This window comes from Strix aluco, chromosome 2 (assembly GCF_031877795.1).
Source record: "Strix aluco isolate bStrAlu1 chromosome 2, bStrAlu1.hap1, whole genome shotgun sequence".
NCBI lineage: Eukaryota > Metazoa > Chordata > Aves > Strigiformes > Strigidae > Strix > Strix aluco.
Genome location: NC_133932.1, coordinates 20756706 through 20777556, shown reverse-complemented (window position 1 = coordinate 20777556; position 20851 = coordinate 20756706). Strand labels below are relative to the sequence as shown.

At 41.5% G+C, this 20851-nt stretch overlaps 1 protein-coding gene across 3 annotated transcripts; it reads right to left on the bottom strand.

The window, feature by feature from the left end:
* Positions 1–405: 405 nt before the first annotated feature.
* Positions 406–11362, bottom strand: LOC141920142 (cell surface glycoprotein CD200 receptor 1-B-like). 3 transcript variants are annotated; one of them, XM_074816834.1, is made up of 7 exons: positions 10928–11362; positions 7950–8037; positions 6829–7137; positions 5179–5427; positions 3967–4062; positions 2513–2559; positions 406–1252 (listed from the first exon to the last, which is right to left on the bottom strand). In XM_074816834.1, the coding sequence occupies exons 2-7, from the start codon at positions 8014–8016 to the stop codon at positions 1142–1144; spliced, it is 879 nt and encodes a 292-aa protein (XP_074672935.1). In that variant the 5' UTR covers positions 8017–8037; positions 10928–11362; the 3' UTR covers positions 406–1141. The 3 variants fall into 3 exon arrangements, with proteins under 3 accessions (XP_074672935.1, XP_074672937.1, XP_074672938.1); XM_074816836.1 differs by lacking the exon at positions 10928–11362 and adding an exon at positions 9488–9977; XM_074816837.1 differs by lacking the exon at positions 10928–11362 and having other exon boundaries at positions 6829–7072; positions 7946–7998.
* Between the last annotated feature and the right edge of the window lie 9489 nt (positions 11363–20851).

The window sequence follows — 20851 nt, the reverse complement described above, 5'->3', positions numbered from 1 at the left end:
ATGTCCACCACCCATACGTCTATCTAGAAGTGATAAAGTGAAGTGCAATTAGAAGGTGCTGGGAGATCCTCATGCTGAGAACACTGAAGGAGCAGAGATGACGTCCTCCAGCAACGAGCAGGAAAAAGCCGTTCGAAACACACACTTGAGTATACCTACTGCTGCATTGGCATTTGGAAGGTTTGCCAAATCTGACGAATGAAAACTGAAATTAACAACTAATCTGGGGGGAGGAGGGGGTTCAGCTTGGGGCACAAAGATGAGAAGAAATAAATTATTTGGTTAGGGGCTTTTTTTGTTTGTTTTAAACAAGCACATGACCTGCATTTTTCACAACTTAATGCTTGTGATCTCAGCTCCTAAGAAACTGGTCAATAAACATTTACCCAAATAGCCCCAGAAATCATTTAGGTAATTATTTGCATATTTGCAGGTTTACTTTAAAATTAATCTTAGAAAATTGCCCATCACTATATCTCATTTCCATATCAAGTACAATTTCAAATTGTTTTTTTTTCTTCCATTATCAATGCAAACAGAAAGTTTAATTGAAAAATAAATACATTAAAAATATAAAAACTCAACAAAGATAACAAATACCAGATTGTCATCTACCACATGTAACTACCCAGAAAAAAACCCAACTCTTTTCTTTCTGAATTTCTGCTGGATGTATTTCTTTGACCTGCTATGTTTTGGGGTCCCCTGTGTCACTTCCTGGTTTCCACCACAAAATTGCAAAGAAAATCCAGTTGTGAAAATGGAAAAAAGTGCTACATATTCATGAACAGTCTGTTAACATGGCACAGAAATATGTCAATTATCAATTTGAGGGAAGAAAACACATACCTCAGAGTCCATTTTTGAATAAAATTCAGATATGTATTTTAAAATTTCAAATGTTTCAAGCGCTGTGCTGATATTTAGAGAAAGAGAGAAATAATTTACTAAAACAGGTTGCTTTCCCCCACTGTCTTCAGGTCAGGAAAGACAAAAGCTTCTGTAGGGCAGTTTTGAGTGTTCTGCTGGCCTGCTATGTGGTAAGGTCTGAGATTTCTTGGTTGAAGTACAAGTTCAAGTAACTGAGTATCATTAGTAGCCGAGCTGGTAGTAGACTGCTTGTGCCTACACTGTTAATATCTCATATATATATCGTTCTTGGATTGTAATTCTGGTAGATACTCTCTGATAAGACAGGAAGATTGACCACATCTGTTTTCTCATGTGATTGTGCAGACCTGAAGTTCTTAGTCTGCAATATAAAGAAAAACATGTACCATTATATTAGATGGTAGAATTTTGTGGAACTATTGTACCTATAGAGTCCAAACAAAAAAACAAGACCAGAAAAAACATGGTAGGCAACATTACTTTTGCAAAGAAACTGTGAAGTTATTTCAGTAAGCTCTGTGAGCAAAGGGGGAGGACACAGAGGGTGAAACCTGAAATGACAGAGATGCAACAGCCACCTTTACAAAGCCTAAACAGGACAGTCTTTTGAATTCTTTTTTTTCTTAATGTGACTGAAAACAAATTTTGAAATGTCGGTCTTTTCAGCAAAATAGATGATAATGAACAATGCTAACTTCTCTGAAAAAAAACCCAACAGACAGGCCACAGGCAATCTAATTTAGGCACCTAAAATTACTGGAAGCTTTTGACTTTGATCTCTGCAACTCCCACTCTGTCAGTCAAATCATCCCAAATGCCATTGAATAGCATATCAGGAAATTAATCAAACTTCCGAGCACTGTTTGACTAGTCCGCAACAAACAAGGCACACAGCCATTAATTTAGCTCTAAGCAGAAAGCAAAATATGAAATAATTGCTCTTTCAGTGTGCATTAAATGAGGCAGAAGCCCTGAGGAAAGAGCGGCATATTATCACGCTGTTAAACATGTATCACGACACACTGGAATTAGAAAGGAAGTAAAAGTTGCGGTGGCAAATTTATCATTGCTGTTTCCTAACTTCTGAGTGTTTCAACTGCAACTTAAAAAATAAAATTTTCATAGCTGTGTTTGTCTCTAATACAGCATAAGGAAGTGCACCCTTTTCCCTCATTGTAAAATGCCTGTCTGCTTTCATCCGGTCTTTAATCAGGCAGGTTTCTGCCATCAAGGGAAATACACATTCTTAAGCAAAAGATTAGAGTTAAGATTACTCTGTGAGGCAGAAATGTGAAAACATTAACTTCAGGGAGATTTAAAATTCAGCTTAACCATTGCCATTGTAAATGGAATTTCTAGTATTCTTAGGCAGGAAATGCACTACTCCACTCTTGATCTAGTGCTTATGCAATTACTCAGATATTCTGAATATACCTGAAGATAGGGCCATCCAAACAATAGACACCCTCCCAGAAACACTTCCTCATTCCCCCCTCCAAGCACACACAGAGATAAATGAGAGTTTTGTCAGAGCAGACACGTTGCAATGAAATTACATGTTTCAGTGAAGAATACAGAAAAAAAAACCCACAAAGCACATACAGAAGAAAAATCCACTTACTGCAAATGGTACTGCCGACCCGTGTGCCAATGTATGTAACCGGAAAGCTGAAAGTAGGACGTCAGGAAATTAAAATGGTTTGATGGGGCAAGGTGCACAGCTGTTATGTCTAGAGTTCTCCTCTAGCTGCCCTCAGCTGTTGAAAGACTTTCTTCACTTACCTCATTGTTTAATTTCTTATTTTTTATGTCCTGCTCTTGAATGTGCTATGCTTTTATTTTTCCCTTCATTGAAATTTTTGATCACCCTGGGAGCCATGACTGAATTGAGTCAGTTAGGGGCACTTTTCCTCAGTTCTGTGGGGACATGCTGGACCATGGAACCCATATGAGCACATGTTTTCCTCTCCTCACCTGCCCCAAAGAAGCACATCACTCTGTGGCAGGGACAGCCTCCCAGCAAAGTGCTGCAAGCTCTGGTCAGTGCTGCCACCACCCATGACAACTGCCCTTCTCCTTTCTTCTGTTTTTCTGTTCTCCTCACCCTGCCTTCTCTGCTCTTCGAGTGCATTGTCCCTTCTTGCCAACCATCTTTCACCCCAAGACCTGGTTCCTGAAATACATTTGCAATGTAATATGCCCAGTGCAGGGGGAATAATCTGGAAGACATTGAGCACAAAGAAGAAACCCAGACAAGCAGTAAAGCTAGAGAAGAACTAAGGAAATGAAGGGGAGTGAATCAGTCACTCTGATTCTCTGTAAGTTCTCTCCATTTACAGTTCACACACCTCTACGTTGCCTTCTCCCAGTGCTTCATCTCCTGCTCTCATGAAAACACTCTTGTCTTCAGCCTACTATTCTCTCTTCCTCCCATTTTAAGCCTCCACTAGGGCTTCCACTCCCTCCATACCCCATCACAGCCATCGACTCCAAGAGTAGCAAACCATCATTTGAGATGTCAGTATCAAATTATTCAGTATGAGCCTCACCTGGTGCCAATGAAATCTACTACACAGCCTGAAACACTGCGAGTGTACCAGAGGACAGTATGTACATTTGGCCTATTCTTACACTTGCTCAAGGAAAAATTTATGATTGTTAATGGAACCAGGGGGGTTGTTTGTCTGTAGTCATTGGACTAGAGTCACTAGTTTGTGAACTATCATTTTTGTGTACAGAATTTTATGTTAGAAAATGCAGAATGATCAAAATCATTCTAAAAACTCAGAACCTACCCTAGTCTCAGAAAGAATCCTTTTCATCCTGGATGACTCTCTGCCATACGTATATAATGCATTAATGGCATAATAACTATGCCTCTTACAAAACCCCAGACTTGTTTTAAAGATCCGCCCCTTATTTTATTAGTTTTCCAAAAGGACAATGCATCATATACGGACATTTTCCTCAATCCTTACCTCCCACCCCCCTCTCAGCAATAAAGTGCATGTCCTTATACCTGTGCATAGTCAGCAATGGAATTGTAATACATTTCAGGCTCATCAAATCACTTACCTCTGCACCTGAAAATCAAGCATAAAGTCACACCACTGACAGCAGCAACACCTGCAGATCCTCCTATCAGAAGATAGAGAAGCCTGTGGGAGGTGTCTGAGAGATGAGAAAAGAAAGTTAGTTTCAGAACTAGGCATCAGTATCCGCTGACTACATGATGTTACTACCTATCTTAACCAGAGGAGAAAGCTAATCCTCTACCCCCACAGCTCAAATGAGCTGAGACACAGATGAGATGTCTGGATGCCAACCAGCAGTAGAAAGCTGCCTCACACACCCAGGCATTTGTGTGTACAAACACACTTTCATTTTCAACTCATCTGTCTGCACGGTTTCCCTTTCTTCAAATGATATTAGTGCTGCAACAACAGAACTGACCTGCCATCCCTGCAAAATACTGTTCTTAATGACTGGTCTATGCTGAATTCTGTCCTTCATGCCTCTACTGAGATATTTTGGTGATATGAGCACTTATTCACCTGTTTTTACAAATCCTCTTGGCATAAGGCTTCTAACAGGTCCAGCACAGCTGGCTGAGAAGCTGAATTTTACCCTTTACTACCTTTGGCCCTGGGAAGGATCACTTGAAAGTCACAGACAGACATTCTCCCAGGAATTTTTCTCCAGACCATCACCACTGTGGGAAGCCGAACAAAAATCAAATCCAGGGGTTCAAAGCTTCACATCAAAAATTAGCTGTATCACAGTGATTTTAGATTCATTCTTATTTCTTGCTATCCTACTCTGATTTGACTGGAAATAAATTAAATTAATTTCTCCAAGTCAAGTCTGTTTTGCCCATGACAGTAATTGGTGAGTAATCTCCCTGTCTTTATCTCAACCCATGAGCTTTTCATCATATTTTTCTCTCCCCATCTTGTTGAGGAAAGGGAGCAATAGAGCAGTTTGGTAGGCACCTGGCAGCCAGCCAAGGTCAACCCACCAAAAGCAGAATGAGGAACTCTTGTAAAAATGAACAGGAATAGAAAGAAGCATGCACTGGAAGCTTCCCCATACAATGCCACAAAACATTTGGTTTCAACTGACTAACTCCAGAGTATTAATTTCTCTGTCAACATTCACTAGAACTTTGGCCTATCACCCCACTAAACAATCTGCAGAGCCCTGATATTCAGTGGGAACAGCTGCACAGAACAGCACAAAGAAGCCCAAGAGCATGATGAAGAGCAATTACAGAGCAGTGTTATTTACATGACAGGTCTAGGGACATAATCTGGTTTGTAGCTGGGTGGGTAACCAGGCAGGTGACATTGGGAAGCGTGCTGTTGACCCAGCCTAGGTAGCTCACTCTGGTCACTGTTCCATTGGGGTGATGGACTTCTTCCGCAGTGCTGTGATTACTTGCAGGGATCCAGGAGATTTCAGCAGCTGGCTTTCCAGCAGATGCCTGACAGACAGCCACCCTGCTCTTGTCGTAGGTCAGAGTCACTGTAGGATGGACTACAGAAGAAGATAAAAAAAAAGCCACAACCATGATTTCTAATCCAGTATAAAATCATCAACTGAGCAACAGAAAAATAAGTGGTATCTTTCAGTTTGCGTGACCAGTTCAAGAGTTTTTAGAATAATTTGGAATACTAGCACCAACAATCTTTAGGGAAAAAAAATACATCAATAAGTCCAAGGTGAATATCTCCAAAACTAGCTAGCTGCATTTAGAAGTATTGCTTCCTCATATTTTCCAAAAGGTGACTACAGTTGTAACAGGATAAGATGGGATGACAGATAGGGGTGAATTAAATGAAGATTTATAAATACAGCAGTGCACACACTGAAGAAAACACAGCTTGCTGAAGCTCCACCTAAAATATTTAGGAGATTAGGTAGGTAGAATCAAGAATTTGACAGTAAGGAAATAAAGGAGGAATCAGACAAAACTGTTCTACCTAAAGTCCAACAACTCATATTCTGCATTTGACAAAACAGCCAAAGGCTCGGACAATACTTAAGGCATTTTCAGAAAGGCAAGACCCTGCAAGGAAGAACATTAAAAAAAAAATAAAGTGACAAAAATTAATAATAGAAGTTAGAGAGTTCCAAAATTAATTTCCCACAAGCCTTCTGAGTATCACTAAAAATTAACCAGTATGACCAGAACACGAAATCTTCTCCCATTGTGTTTTTCTTTTTAATTTGTGGAAACCTAGAGATAGTTTACTTGGCTATCTGAAAAAGATGATGTATTGTTTATGCTTCATAATATTCTTTTGTTCCCATAGGTTGAAAATAGGCTCATTTAATTTTTATTTTAGTGATACAGTCTTATAGACAGCTTTCAGTATTTCTGGAAGAGTGCAATATTTCCAGATATCATCCTGAAAATTTTTCTTCCCTCCTATTTAGCTCTTACCCAGACAAGACACACACTGACCTCAATGTGAATTTTGGTTTAGCATCCTCTTTCTCAGCTTATAGCAGCAATATTTATTTGCTATCTTCTGTTTGCATTAACTTAACCAAGAGTGGATACTCCTGGTTATGTGAACATTCACATCATATTCAAATCCCACACTACGCCCAAAGAGCGCTCTCAGAAACTGCGCAGACTGTTGGATATGGTGCATCTTAAAACCTCCCCTGTTCATGAGTCAGAAGTTAAAAAACACAAACATAAACCCCCCAGATTATTTCTTCATAGACCAGCCCAGTCCTATTACATAACCCCTCATGCCTTTTTTCCCCTTCTCCAAATAGCCAGACTAAATCAGTTTACCTCTTTATTTTTAATTTCAGCGTGCATCCAAAATGAATTTGGTCTTTTACCACCAAATCAATTCAATCAAATCATTTTTATCTCCACACGCACAAGAAAAAAAAAATATATGACAAGGTGTGTCTTACCTATCACAGTCAGAGAAGAGAAAAAAAGAAAATTCCCTGCACTGCTGACAACTTCACAGGTGTAATTTCCCTCATCACCAAGGTTCACAGGGTAAATACGAAGAGCAGGGTCACTGTCAGGTGAATATTTCCACATCATCCTCTCACTGCATTTTAACTTCTTTGTCTCATTGTGATCACGTCTATAGGCCAACGAGCAGCAAGTGCTGCATTTCTTCTTCCATGTCACCATTAGCAAAGACACCTTGGAGACATAAGGGCAACTCAACACAGCCTCATCACCAGCCTCCACACTCACCATGTTGTAAGCTACATAAGAAGAGAACAGACATTAAAAATGATGCTATAGCCATTGTCAAAGCATAGGAAACTCTTGGCTTCATCACACTTAAAAATTTCTACTTCCTTACTGTACTGGTAGCCTTGGGGACACATTGCCCTGTGCAGACACATATAAATAGCATTCAATTTCCAGGTCCAGTTTCCTGTTATCACTCTTTGAAGTCTGAAAATGCAGTGGAGATGGTGCCTTTTCGCGGTGGAAGCTGTGCAGGTATGTGATACATGCTGGTGAGCTACAAGTCCTCCATCTGTTTTTTAAGCAACAGATTTCTATCCCTTTATTATGGGCTTTGAAAAACTGATGGAGGGGGGCAAGATTCACCCTTAAGGGAAACTACTTTCCAAAAAAAAATATTGTGTTATTGAATTAGGTGCGGTGGTTAAAGTGCAAGTAAAACCAGGGATAGCAGTGGAACATACACCTGTAACAAGGGGAAAACCCAAGATCACCTGGTGCTGTAGTTCATGAGGCATATGAAGTATGGAGCGTATGTAGATCTTTTTTCTGCCAGAAATCATAGCTCTTCTGATAATTGTCTCAGTTGATCTGGAGATGGGTCTTCAGATGATCTGTGTTGGATTCCTATCAGATGTATCATCCTGTGCCACTCTCCAGGGTACAGGATTATTATGTCAACTAAGGTGACACCACTTTTTTCATTCACATTAAACAATAAGCAAAATCTCCCCTGGTGAACTGCAAAGTTTCAGCGCACAGTGAGCTGGAAATACAGAGTAACAAAGAGTGCTGCACGTAGTTTGGGATCTTTCTCACCTACCTGGCCCTTCAATCAGGTTGATTAGCAGGAAAAGAAGTGCAGCCAGAATCACCCATATCTGAGCCATCTTTAGCAGAAGGAATCAGCACTGCAGAAAGTGAAGGCAGAGAAAACGGTATGTAGTCACAAATTGTTGTGCAAGTCCCTTCAAAGAGAACGTGTAGTAAAACCTCTGTTTCCTTTGAAAAGAGGAGTTCTAAACAAAACCCTATGTCAAGTATCATTCTTGTGCTGAAGAAACTAAAGAAAAAGGGTTTTGAAAATAAGAGACTACTGCTTACAACCAAGTTTTAAAAATCCAGGACCTCTGATACCATTTTATAGGCATCTCTAGCTGCTCACTATTCATGCCGAGCTAGCTAGCACAAAGATAGCTACACACCTCTTACTGCTGCTTCATGCTTACCTGCAGAAGATGGAAAAAAGGTATTGCAAGAGTAAACATACATGCATTACAACTCTTTCTGGAAAATCAAGGTAACAGCATGTATAGGAAAGTTTAGGATCTAGACTTCATCAACTATTTGACAAAGAAATAATTCCTAACTCTTGCATGCTTTTAATTTCTTGAACGGTAACTCCACTTCTGCAGTAGAACAAAAAGGGCAACCGTCTTATTGCAAGAGATCAAAAACATGTGAGTTGGTTTCCTGCTTTCATAGACACAGTGAACTAAAGAGGCATCTAGTGACTCACGCTATTCTACAACTATATATACTTTTTAACAAACCATATCTTAAAAATTGCCAGCTATTTTTGGCAAAAGGGCAGTGGTTCATTGGTAAGACTGAGACAGTGCTGTCATCCCAACATGTTGTTTTCTGGTTCACACAAAAGAGCAGAACTCCATGCTATCCAAAAGATTTCCAATCAAAACATATGTGGTTCTCAGCAGAGAATTTTGATTAAAACCTGTTCAGCTGTTGCTTGAACATGGATTTGGCCAAGAACATCACTGATACTTTCCTAGGGTTAGATAACATATATAAATAACCCCAATTTGGCATGGCAAACTTGCACTACACTGAACTGAACAATATACATATGCATTTCACAGTCAAACTCCCAGCCTCTTCTGTTCGGGTCTCAAGGACTGCAGTTGACCGTGGACTCATGCTGGTTCTGTCACAGCAGAAAGGTTCACAACCAATGCACTGCTGTGCCCCCAAGCAGCTGGGGGACAAAGCCCCAAGGTCTCAGAGTGCATGCCTGTTTCCACAACACTAGAGTAGCCATATACTGACCACAGTTTTCTGATGTTACCGTCACAAATCAGTGGCCGCACTTTTGTCTTGAGGCTCCCTGTAGACTGCCCATAATGCTATCTCATTTCCCATCACTCGCCTCTGCATTCCTCCAAATTGTCTTCTCAGTAGCCCTTTTGTCATTCTCTCCTTTATGCAGTCATTTGTATCTCTTTAATCATTTACTTTCTGACTCAGTCACCCGCAGCTAGAGATGACTGGAAAACGGTGTTTCCATCCCATGGGAAATACTAATACATTGTTTTCATTCCCAAGTCAAAAGCCAATACACACCAGACAAGCAAATATCTTTGTGCAGTTGTTGATTCAGAAATGGCATGTGTTGCAACAGGACTTTTCTTCTGGTCGATTTAGGTCATGCACTGTTCACACCCATATTCATATACAAGATGCTTCTCAATAAGTGCTGGGAGAAGGTGGAAAGGCAGCCAGGATTCACTGTGCACACAGAAGCCTAAATCCACATCTGGTATCAATTGCGTAGAGTGTGTAGAAGTAACAGGCTTCAATTATGCAGCACTAAAAATTACATTTTCAATGTAAAATATATCAAGTGAGCACACGTGGGACCCAGAAGAAAACCCAGAACACAGCCACACTTGTGGCACAGAAAGAACAAATGCTGCCTCATTTGTGAGCTGAGTGCAAGAAGCAATAGTATTTTCTTAAACACAATGTGATACATATGCACAGCCTGATGGTTTTCTGCACAGTTCTAACACAACATCAATGCATCTGGAGGAAAAGCTTTCACTGCAACCTGAAAACAATGCCAGCGCAACCACATTGATCAGTATTCTACTACTAACATGCAACAGGCAATGTAACTCTTACACTACGAAACTCCTAAATTTAATTTTTGCTCACTTAAAATCTTTGCCACAAATGAAATTTTTTTTTCATGTTATTCAATACTGTCGAAAGGCTTTGAGGTTTTTTGCAATTTGGATAAATTATGCAGGGAAAAGTTGCTTTCAATCAAAAAGTTTCAAAGTTTGAAATTTTTTTTAACCAAAAAATAAAAAAATATGCTTTTTGGCTAAAATTATATATTGAATTTGACCCAATTTGCAAATAATTTTTCAATCTCTTTCAAAAGAAAAGTAAAAAAAAACCTCCACAATGTTTGTCAGCAAATTCAGTATTCACCAATTTTGATGGATCTATAAATATTCATATACAGAATACTGTCATATTGGAACTTGTCCCAGAGAACTATCTTTTTTTAAAATGCATACAAGTCTCATATATATGGGGTTTATTTGCTCAAAAGAATAAGCATTAATAATTAAAAACAGGGCCTTACAGAAAGAACAGAATATTACTCTGTTTCAATATTCATGTACAAAACGCAGAATTTAGACTGCAGTTTTTAAGGTTCACAATCCTTAAATACTTGTGCCTGTGAGAAGTCTCAAAGTAAAACCCAAAAAGGAGGAACCAAGCACAACTGAATCAAATTCATTTAAAAGTAGCAAATGAATATTTGTAGATGTGTGTCTTGTGTTATTTCCTTTGATGGAATTAAAATGCCTCAATAACTGCATTAAAATAAATTAAAATTTTTACTCAGCCTTGACAGCAGTGGCTGGCACAAGACCATGCGATATGTGTGTCAGTCTTCCATTAGCCTCAGCCTTCCAGCTGGGGAACGGCACCGCTCACGCTCGGATTCATCCCAATGGATGCTGAGGCTGGAGGAAAGTTACCCACCCGGCTGTCAGCCTGGAGAGGAGCCCTTCGGCCAGAGGAGCACAGGAGATGAACAGCAGCAGTGTCGGCGGCGTGCTCTGGTCTTCCGATACTCACGGTCCTGGGGATGAGGAGAGAGATACGAGTGCACACAGCCGGTCCAACGTGGATGCTGGTCCTGGTGGCTGCTTACGAGGTGGCTCCTGCGCACCAGGGAACTGCAGAGATGTATCTGGAGATCCCCTCCCTCTCTGTCCTCATGAGGGGACTGGATATAGTTGCAAAGAGGTGAGAACTATCTCAGTTTAGGACTGTCATCCCAGATAGTTCCTGTTTTCAGCTGTTTAGTTCATGAATTTCTTTTCATTGATGGTTCTGAAGTCTTAATATGCAGCTGGTTTGTCTCACAGACAGACGTAGCCTCTACCCCCTCCAAAAGAACTGAGTGAAAACAAACCATCTGGTTGTACACTCCCTTGAAAAGGATGTGACACAGTTAAAACTAGGGAAAGAAACTGCTTTGAAAAGAAGAACAAACCACAACCTTAAGTTGTCTGCTGTTGCACATCAAACAGAAGCTACCGGCCTTGAGCTATGCAAAGCACCAACTTAAAATCAGATAAATGAGAGCAAAGTCTAACATAATGAAAATACACATTATCACAATCTGAAGGAGGAAAAGGTGCAGATTATAAAGAACCAGGTATCAATCAGTGCATCAGTTGTCACAACTTTTTAAAGAATAACTGATATGTCACAGCCATTCCCATTATTAACTCAGCAAAATATGGCTCTGCTTTGCAGCAGAAGCACATTTTAAAGGGTAGAGAAGCCCTCAAAAGTATGTTCTCTATAACACCTGGTGTCTTTGGGCAGGGAGGGACAACAAGAGGAGGAAACAGTTGCACGCAGCTGTGTCAGCTCTCCCACTTCTTGTACAAGGATAGGTAACTACTACGCAAAGCAAGGCTACATTATTTAAAATCCAAACACACACTTTTAACCATCAGAGCTTTCATGCAGCAGCAGCATCCACTACGAGGCATTCGATGTATCCACCTCATCACCACGGCCCCTCTTCTCAAAACCATGCCCCTCTTGTCACTCAGCTCTGAGAGGGAGGCAGGGTTTCTGCAGGCATGAGTCCTTGCACCCTACACAGGGTTGACTGTCACCTCAGGGGGCCAGGAACCTTACACTGTGCTGCCAACCACACAGCAACCGACTCAGAAGCCTGCAGGCAGCCAGCACCTTTTCTGAAGTGACAGATACTGGTTATGCCATATTTTCAACATTCCCAGGTCAGCCTCCACTTTTAGCTGTCCTTTCAAGCATGGGAAACTCTGGAAGCTGGGGTTATCACTGGTACTGCATTTGCAACAAATAACTGGAGCACTTCAAATGGCAATTTACGAAGCTCTCCCATTTCTCCTCAAAGTTTTAACATGAGCTGCTAGGCATCTGAGTTGTAAGGGCACCTGAAGAAATGTAGCAGCAAATGTGTCTGTGGCTCCTCATTCCCTGTGCACCTCAAGGGCCAGGCCCTGGGTGATTTTTGTGCAGCCTGTTCACTATTTGCGAAGAGTTTGGCACCAGAGCAGCCTGCAGTCCCCGCTCAGGGGACAGATTTGGCTTGACTGCTGCTCAAGCAATGATCCCCTCCTGGGAATTCCTCAAGTCCCTCCACTGGAAATGAAGTTACAAAATATAGGAAGACTTTGAATGTCCTGGGAGGGAGACAACTCATATCAAAAAGGGGCAGCAGTAGGGAAGCTGTTGATTGTCAGAAACTGAAAGTTTTTTGGGGAGAGGAGAGGTTGTGTTTTTGCTCTATTCTTAGCCATCTTCATTAACCATCTGCAGCTGGCTGCTGCAAATGCTGCTGGGCTAATGGACCTTTGTTTTGACTTTATAATCTCCTGGCATTTTTATTCTCTGAAAGATACCCTTGCCCTGAAAATGCATACATGAAGCCCTGTACTAGCACAGCAGAAGGTTGTTAGCACTGTTAGCAACTGGAGGAGCTGTACCTCCATAGTGCATTTTCTTCTCAGGCTCCCTATTTGTCATATACTTGCTGGCATCAGTGGAAGCCACAGATGGTTTGTAGCTGTGAAATTCAACCCATCAGTTCGTGAGCTAGTTTCATTCAGTTCCAAATACATAAAACTCTAAAGCTTTCTCTACAAACTGGGAAATAGAGGGTAGATGGTTTTCTGAAAGAGAGAGAGAACTAGAATAATAGAAGGAGCTCTCAAAACTACTATGAACAAGTAATTCTAAACAACTATAAAATTACAGTGTTTTGGTAACATATACCTGAAGGTAAATAAGTTTGAAGCTTCCTCCAGAGCAGGGCATATGTTTGTGATGTCTGTGTGTTGAATTCATCAAGATATAAATATTTAGAATAATACTAATGGTAACATTACAATAAAGTGGGTTTTTTCCTCGGGGGCGGGGGGCGGGGGGGGAGAAAAAAGCTGTGCAGCATATGAGTATTTTGTCTGGCTTTTTTTTTTTGTCATTAGTGGCTGTAATTCAAGAAAGCAGGTGGGCATCTTCTCTCAGAAATATTTACCTTCTTAATGCCAGCCCATCTAGAAAATAGCTTAGTCCCATGAAGTTATTACATGAGACAAGTTGAACACCACACACCTGTAGCTGTCTTGCAGCCAGCCTCTTCAGAAAGCACTGTAACCCAGTGTCAGGAACAGAGAGTAGGAGCAAAGAATGAACGAGACAAACACCACCCCAGTAGCCTGTTCTCTTCCTTTCAGAAAGAGAGAAGACGTTTGCTTTACATTTTCCATTGTATGGGAGAAAAACCTAGTGCATGTACCTAACAGCTTGAGTTTCCCAGGTATAAACCATCTGCCGTTCTATCCAATGTCAGCAAACATATGGGAAGAAGTACTGCTGATAATGAAGCCTTTAAAACCTGACACTTCCAGGTTAAATATCCAGAGGCAAGTACATTGCAATTTCCAGAGGCCAAGAAAAAGGATTTCTTTTTTAACCGTAGCTAGTTTTCCCTTAATTGCACAGTCACTGGACCAGCATGGTTGTGCTAAGCAACTTCTGCTCCTGGCCCTACAGAATCCCCTTACCACTTTGTGGGTCATTAACCTCAGGGGCTTCTCACTCAATCCCAATACTCCAGCAATGAAATCTGTCTACAACAGAGATGTTTGTGACCTTAACCACTTTAATTCCCGCCTCTTGTGGACCTACTGCACCTTGTTGCTGGTTGCCCAGGAAGAACGTGAGAACCAACAACCTGCAAGTACATTTACTGCCTTCAGAGATGTGGATGATCCAATAAAAAGTATCCCATACAAGTATTCAAAGATGAACAGAAAAGGGATGGTTTATAGGTGGACACTTAACTGCCAAAACACTTCAGTAAGAATCGCTGCGTATCTCAGACTCCCCAGATGAAAGTTTCCTCCCTATCTTTCAGCCAAAGGTATTGGCCTCCCACTCCACAGCCAAATGTGATGGAATTGCACCACACATACCGAACTGCATGTAAAGAAGCTGCAAACCTCAAATAATTCCCACTTTAAAAAGAACAGAAATAGCAGAAGAACTGGTGTAAAGCAGAAATAAAACACCAGGTGGTCCTTCCTCACCCATCAGTCAATCTTACATGTGGCATCACTAACCATAGTTTAGGCAGTGCCAAGCAGGGGTAGAGACACAGGACTACCAGGCCTCTCTCCTTCAGCTGTTCACTGCTCCTCCTCCTTCACACCCCAGGGAAGTTAATTTTCTCTGAAAATAACAGCTTCCTCCTCCCTTGGAGAGCAGTGAGCATCCTGAAAGAAGTCCCAGGAACCCCAAACAGACTCAGCTGGGAGTCAGCTACTCCAGTCTCAAGGAGCTCCATACTCAGCCCTCCTCAGACTGATCACATAAAAGAAGGTGGATTTTTTTTTTTTTTTTTTTGGGGGGGGGGGGGGCGGGCAGTTACGAAGGGAAAACCTTGTCTCCTCTTCTGTGTTTAAAGACCAGCTAGATCAACACTTCCAAATACAAAATCCATACTGTTATCACATAGCAAAGGAGAAGTCTCAATAGTTTTCTTTCAGTGGCTTCCATTTCTGTGATTTTTACATCAAGTGGAACAAGTCAGTTGTATAACAAAGCATACCTGAAATAGAAACCCATATCTATATTGGAAAAAACTACACATCCCACCTCTCAAATGCAAACTAAAATCGTGACACCAGTGTCAGAATGGCATTTATCACTGCCTACAATCTTTTGGTGCAGTATAATAAACCAAAGGTGATGCTTCTGCTTTACCTGTTTCCTTCCTCACCATACAGGCTTCTTTACTGTCATAAACTCCCTTTCTGGTGAGCCAGCTTAACACCTATAGCTCTGCATCACTTAGCGGTTTAGAAAAATTCTCCACAATGGTTTTCAGTCAAACTTCTCACCACATTTCTTTCCTGTGTTGCAGCTGGTTAGCAGCACTTCTGGCAGATTTTATGCTCAATGCAAGGGAGTATGACGCAGAAGGGTGGAGCTGCCAGGGGAAGCCCAGTCCTACAGGATGTCCTTATTCAGGTTTGTGTTGCCTGAACTGCCAGCCCATTTATAGATCAGTGGTCTGCAGGTGGAAAATGTGACATGAAGTCAGGTCAGCTCCCACAAACGTTAATGCTGTCATGGGATTGTGGGCATTGCCAGTAAAAGCTCTGCATTTTCTCATCTTCCCAGAGTGGTTTAAAATACAGCCCAGAGGGGAAACTCCTGAGGACTGGGTGGCAGAGCAATGCCTGCTCCAGGCTGGAAGAACATGCATGTCAGGACTTTTGGTTCCTTAGTCAATGTCCTAAGGTGCTGTGTGAAAAGTTGAGACACAGCACTACAAAACAAGCAAAAGAGAGGGAAATAAGATGCAAAAAAATTCAACTAGCATGGAGTGTGCAGGAAGTATCAGAAGCGACTCGGGAAGCCCCCCCCTTCTCAGCACAAGGCCTTTGCTGCATGCATTCATGCTACATGCATTCATGCTACATGCATTCATGCTACATGCATTCATGCTGCAGACCACAGCCTTCTTCCCATGCCAGGCCTGTACAGTCCATGCCATGGTGCACAGCTATGGATCTACTTAAAATACACGTAAACCATCTTAATTTGCTAAAAGCATCTGTGCTGCGGCTGTGTCTACATGTGCATGTTGTTGCATATATGTGTATTTATAAAAATCAATATATAGAGATACACCATTATGCACACATATTTAGAGCTGTTGCACTTTAAGTGGCAAGGTATCTAGGGATGCTCAGCTAATGAGGCTGCATCACTGATTATATACCTTTTTCCATATAAGTCTCTTATTAAAGTGGACCCTTTCAGTTGAGCAGCTGCCAGGGGTGCCACTCACAGAAAGTCCAGCTTCTGCAGGCAAACACAGCACTCCCTCAGCCACATACAGCATCAGGCAGCCATTAAAACTCACCCCACAGCAAGGCATCCAGCCCCATGGTGTGGCCCAGACTCAGCGCCCCCATCGCCTTCCTCCCCTTCCAATGAGAGGATGCCTCCAGCCCCGGGGCCCAAAGGCAAACAGCTATCTTCAAAATGGAGATAGGAGAGCAAAATGATGCTGGCAGTGCTCTCTCACTAGTTTTCCTCACCTCTTTTCCTCCTCAGCTCTCTGCTTGGAGAGCCAAGAGCTGCGTACTTCACAGCCCTCCTACACAGCAGGAAAATTTATTTGGCCTGTTTGCAAAGTCTCCACCGCTAAAAATCTGGGTTGCACATAGCTTCTATGTGGTTCATTGTCAGAGCTAGTTTATGACTTCTGTAATGATAGATAGCCTCTGGCTAAAAGAATTAAAAATTCATCCAAAGGGATACACTGGAGGCACCTTTGAACTATATAGGCTTCCAACAAGCCCCTTTGAACAGGATGATTTTTCTGAGTAAGGCAATGTGTCACATAGAAGAAGTAAGTTGTGGACACCGACTGCATCTTGCATGGGAGTCCCTGCAACTGAACAAAGAAAACAACCTCATAGAGTTCAGCACTTCTACTCAACCAGGCTTATGAACATGTGCTACAAAACTTCTCCAAATGCAGTTAACAGGGGCATAAGGAACAGTGAGCTCATTATGCCCGTAAGGGATCCTGGCTGAACGCATACTTGAACAGTTAGCTTGAAAATCAGTTTCCACTGAAAAAGACATTTTCATCTGGAAGTTTTGGACTAGCAGTCTATATTTCTTTATAGGTTCTAGAAATATGTTTTTCATTATCTATTCGAACTTGTCTTTTTCCTGTTCACACACAGCAGTTCTGAGATGGCTACCAAATGGACTTTTGGTCTTTCCTGTGAAATAGGCAGATGGCATTGACCTGGCAAAGAATAAGAAACAGGCACTATAGGTTTCTGATCAGCTCCTGAAAGAAAACCCAGCTCTGGCTACACTATTGTCAAAGACAGGGAGAGGTCATCCTGACTTGTGAAAGAGATTTTTATTTGGCAAAATTAACATTTTCTTATTACTGAAGCACACTTACCTCGCAGAACACCAACAATCTTGACTACACGTCCTCTGTAACAGTGTGTACCTCTACAACAATTGTTCTTAATAGGCAGAATGTATAGGTATTTTAGAGACTGGAGTTTCACTAAGTGTGTTCCTGTCCCCAGTTACCATGGATATACACTCATGCTGCCTTCCTCAATGTAAAATGTCTGGTGTCTTATTACTTACAGTCCTGCTGCAAGCACCTTGTATTTATGACCTTTCAGCTCAAGCACTCACTTTCACAGTAGTTAGAAAGCAAACCATTTGCAAAGAGCTTCTGTGCCTATACATAGCATAGATACTGAACTTTGAAGAGTTAAAAGTCTCTTTGAGCTCAAGAGAAGTGCCTCTTTAAAATTCCTACTTCATCGTCTAGTGCCTTGCAAAAATAAAAACATAATTCTCCTTAGTCTCTTTTCAGCTATTCCTTATAGTTGCCAGGAGGTGGAAACATAGCTACACCAACCTACAAGAGAAGCATCATGCTGATGTGTAAGTTGTACAGCATGCTGCCTGCTGAAGAATAGTGCTAAAAATATCTGCAGTCTGAATTGGCTCAGTGGAGCCCAAAACATAGGATCATACAATGCTCTTACTGGGCTCCCCCACCTCCCGCTTCCCCCAGCTAGCGAGACATCTATACTGCTTGTTACTGCTTCTCAGCATCAAGGATGCCCTTTAAGCAGCTGGTTCTGTCAGATGTGACATACATGTTTATTTCAACAAGAATCCAGAATCAGGCTGCCTTTGATGGAAAGGCTCACAAAGCAGCAGCAATTGCAGCCCTTTCAGAACTGATAAACAATCAGATACCTGGCAAAGTGATGAGGAGATAAATGATCACTTGACTTATGTATTTAGAAGATATGTGTCTGCTTTGACATTCGGAAACATTACACACATGCCCAAGTATGAAAAACACAGCAGAGGTCAGAAGCTTTAGTAACCACAGAAACAGATACAGACGTAACCATCTTTCCTTTGTCATTTGGTACCAAATTTTAAGCCCCACGAGAGAATACTTTACACAAAAGGCAAATTTACACAAATACCTGGAAAAGAGGAGAGGGACACAATGCTATTAAAAGTCTGTAGACAAAACAGTCTTTCAAAACATCCCACAGTTAGCGTAAAACGCTGTGCCTGGTTTTTGTTTCTGTTTGCAGAACAGTGAATTTGACACTGGCTTCATTTCTGCTTCCTGTGCATCCCCCCACTTGAGCTTATACTGCTGAGAGTTGAATAAGGGCCTCAAGCTTTCTCAGAGCAAACTGAAGAGCACAGAGGATAGACTAGAAATACGTCAGAGGACATTTCAGAAGAGAGAACAACCCAGGAAATCCTTCTTTGCATGGAGAGCTGTAGCCGAAATGGAAAACCTCCCTGCACAGGAGGCAGGTCCCAGAAAGTACAGCTGGAAAGAAACCATCTCTTCATTTCAAAGAGCACAACAATGAGAAATCTGTTGCCTCAATGAAGGCAAAACCTGGAAGAACTGACATTAGATGTGAGAGAATTTCAGTTCTAGGACTAGAAAAGGCATGAAGAAATTCTTCTTCTCTGCCTAGGAGGTAGATGGGGTTAACAGGTAAAGTGAATAATCCCAATGAACCAGCACCAGGAAGTTCAGAAATAAGTCCCCCGAAACCTTGAAGTGTGCCATGAAACACAACGTGAATCCCAGACATTCATCATGTGCAATAAAATGGAGTTTTTCTTACAGCATCTCAGGAATATTATCTTGCTTAAGCAAAGCAGCTCAGACTTCACAAACGGTCTTCATGGTATGAGTCCTTGGGCGGGAAAAAAAAAGATGAAAACATGCACAAAAGAAAAAAAAAATCTATCAGGAACAAAATGTACCAATCCAAATTAATAAAACACAAACTTATTCAAAAAGTGACTAATGCAAGACCACATCTTGGAGGTTACATTGAGGGGTCATCTGGCCGAGAGACTTTCACACATCTAAATCAACTGCCTGAGCTCAGGCTCAGTATTTAATTTGCAAAATACCTTATGTCACATTAGCACATAACTACATATTCCCCAAAGGCCATACAGGAGGTATCTGAAATCCATAAAACAATGGTCTTGTGCTCATTCAGTGCACTCTGTTTTGGCATGACCAAGAATTGGACACTGAGCCAGGTGACTTCTGTGGATGTTGGCGGGAGAACAGCTCAGCTGCACCTTCTGCAAAATCACTCAAAACCAAAACCAGTGCAAGTTAGTTGGGATCATTTCACCTTCCTGTCTGGGGAGTTTTAGACCACTAACCTCTATGGAATTACTACAGTGGGAAAGGGGGGAGTCCTTAAATACAAGGCCCATGACAGAAATCTACTTGTGATTTTGTAAAATCAATCATAAGCTCTATCTTCAGAAAAGATCCATCTATCTATCTATCTTCTTACCTTTGACATACATAATTATTCAAGATATCATGACCACCGCCCACATCTTCTCCAGCTCAGAATCCAACCTCAGAGCTTTTTTCTGTTCCAGGTCACCCTCTGTCCTCTCTGTGGTATTGACAGTGCTCACACCTGATACAACAATGATCAACATGCAAATAAAAATCTGCAGAACTGCATCTTTCCTTAGCTAAAACTTAGTGTCAAAAAGGTGACTGAAGGTGTAATTTTTATTTAATTTTTAGTCAAAATATATTGGAGAAACCTTTAAGAAGGCAAAAGATGAATATAATCCCTACTTCTTAACAAAGCTGGGAGAACAGCTTGGAAGGAATATGAGCTGGTTTCTCAGCCTGCCCCTGATAGAGCCAACCTACAAAGCTCTAGTAGCTCACCACCACAACCACCAGATGAGAACCTCTGCTAGTTAGGCCAAACAGATATTCCCTTCTGCTGGAGGCTTGGAACTGAAGCCACTTGGCACAAGTAGAGGACACTATACTATACAATCAGTTAAGACCTGTATAGAAATGATTGCACAGGGGCACTGCCACTGTGCGTTTCAGCCCCCCCAGTCTCTCTGCACAATATTTTTTCTCTTCTAAGGAATGAAGCAAGAGAAAAAAAAAAATCACTTCAATAAGAACAAAATAATTCACAGTGGTGGCTGCCGTATCTTAAGTCCCACTCGCTCTAAGCACCAATCCTCCCTGAGGTCTACATACGCTACAGTGAATTCAAGAGGTGATAAGGCCAGACTGCTTGCATACACAAAGGTCTCCATTTAAGAAAATGCATAGATCTCTGTTTTAGAGAAAATAACTTTAGTGCCTGTGAATGTAGCCATGGCTATAAACCCAGAACAGATGCTAGGTGAACTGGGACAGTCCTGCATCTAACCCAAGACTAACATACATTTTTCCCACACTGCTTTTTCCACCCAATTCCTTTCAGCTCTGGTGACAGTGCTCAG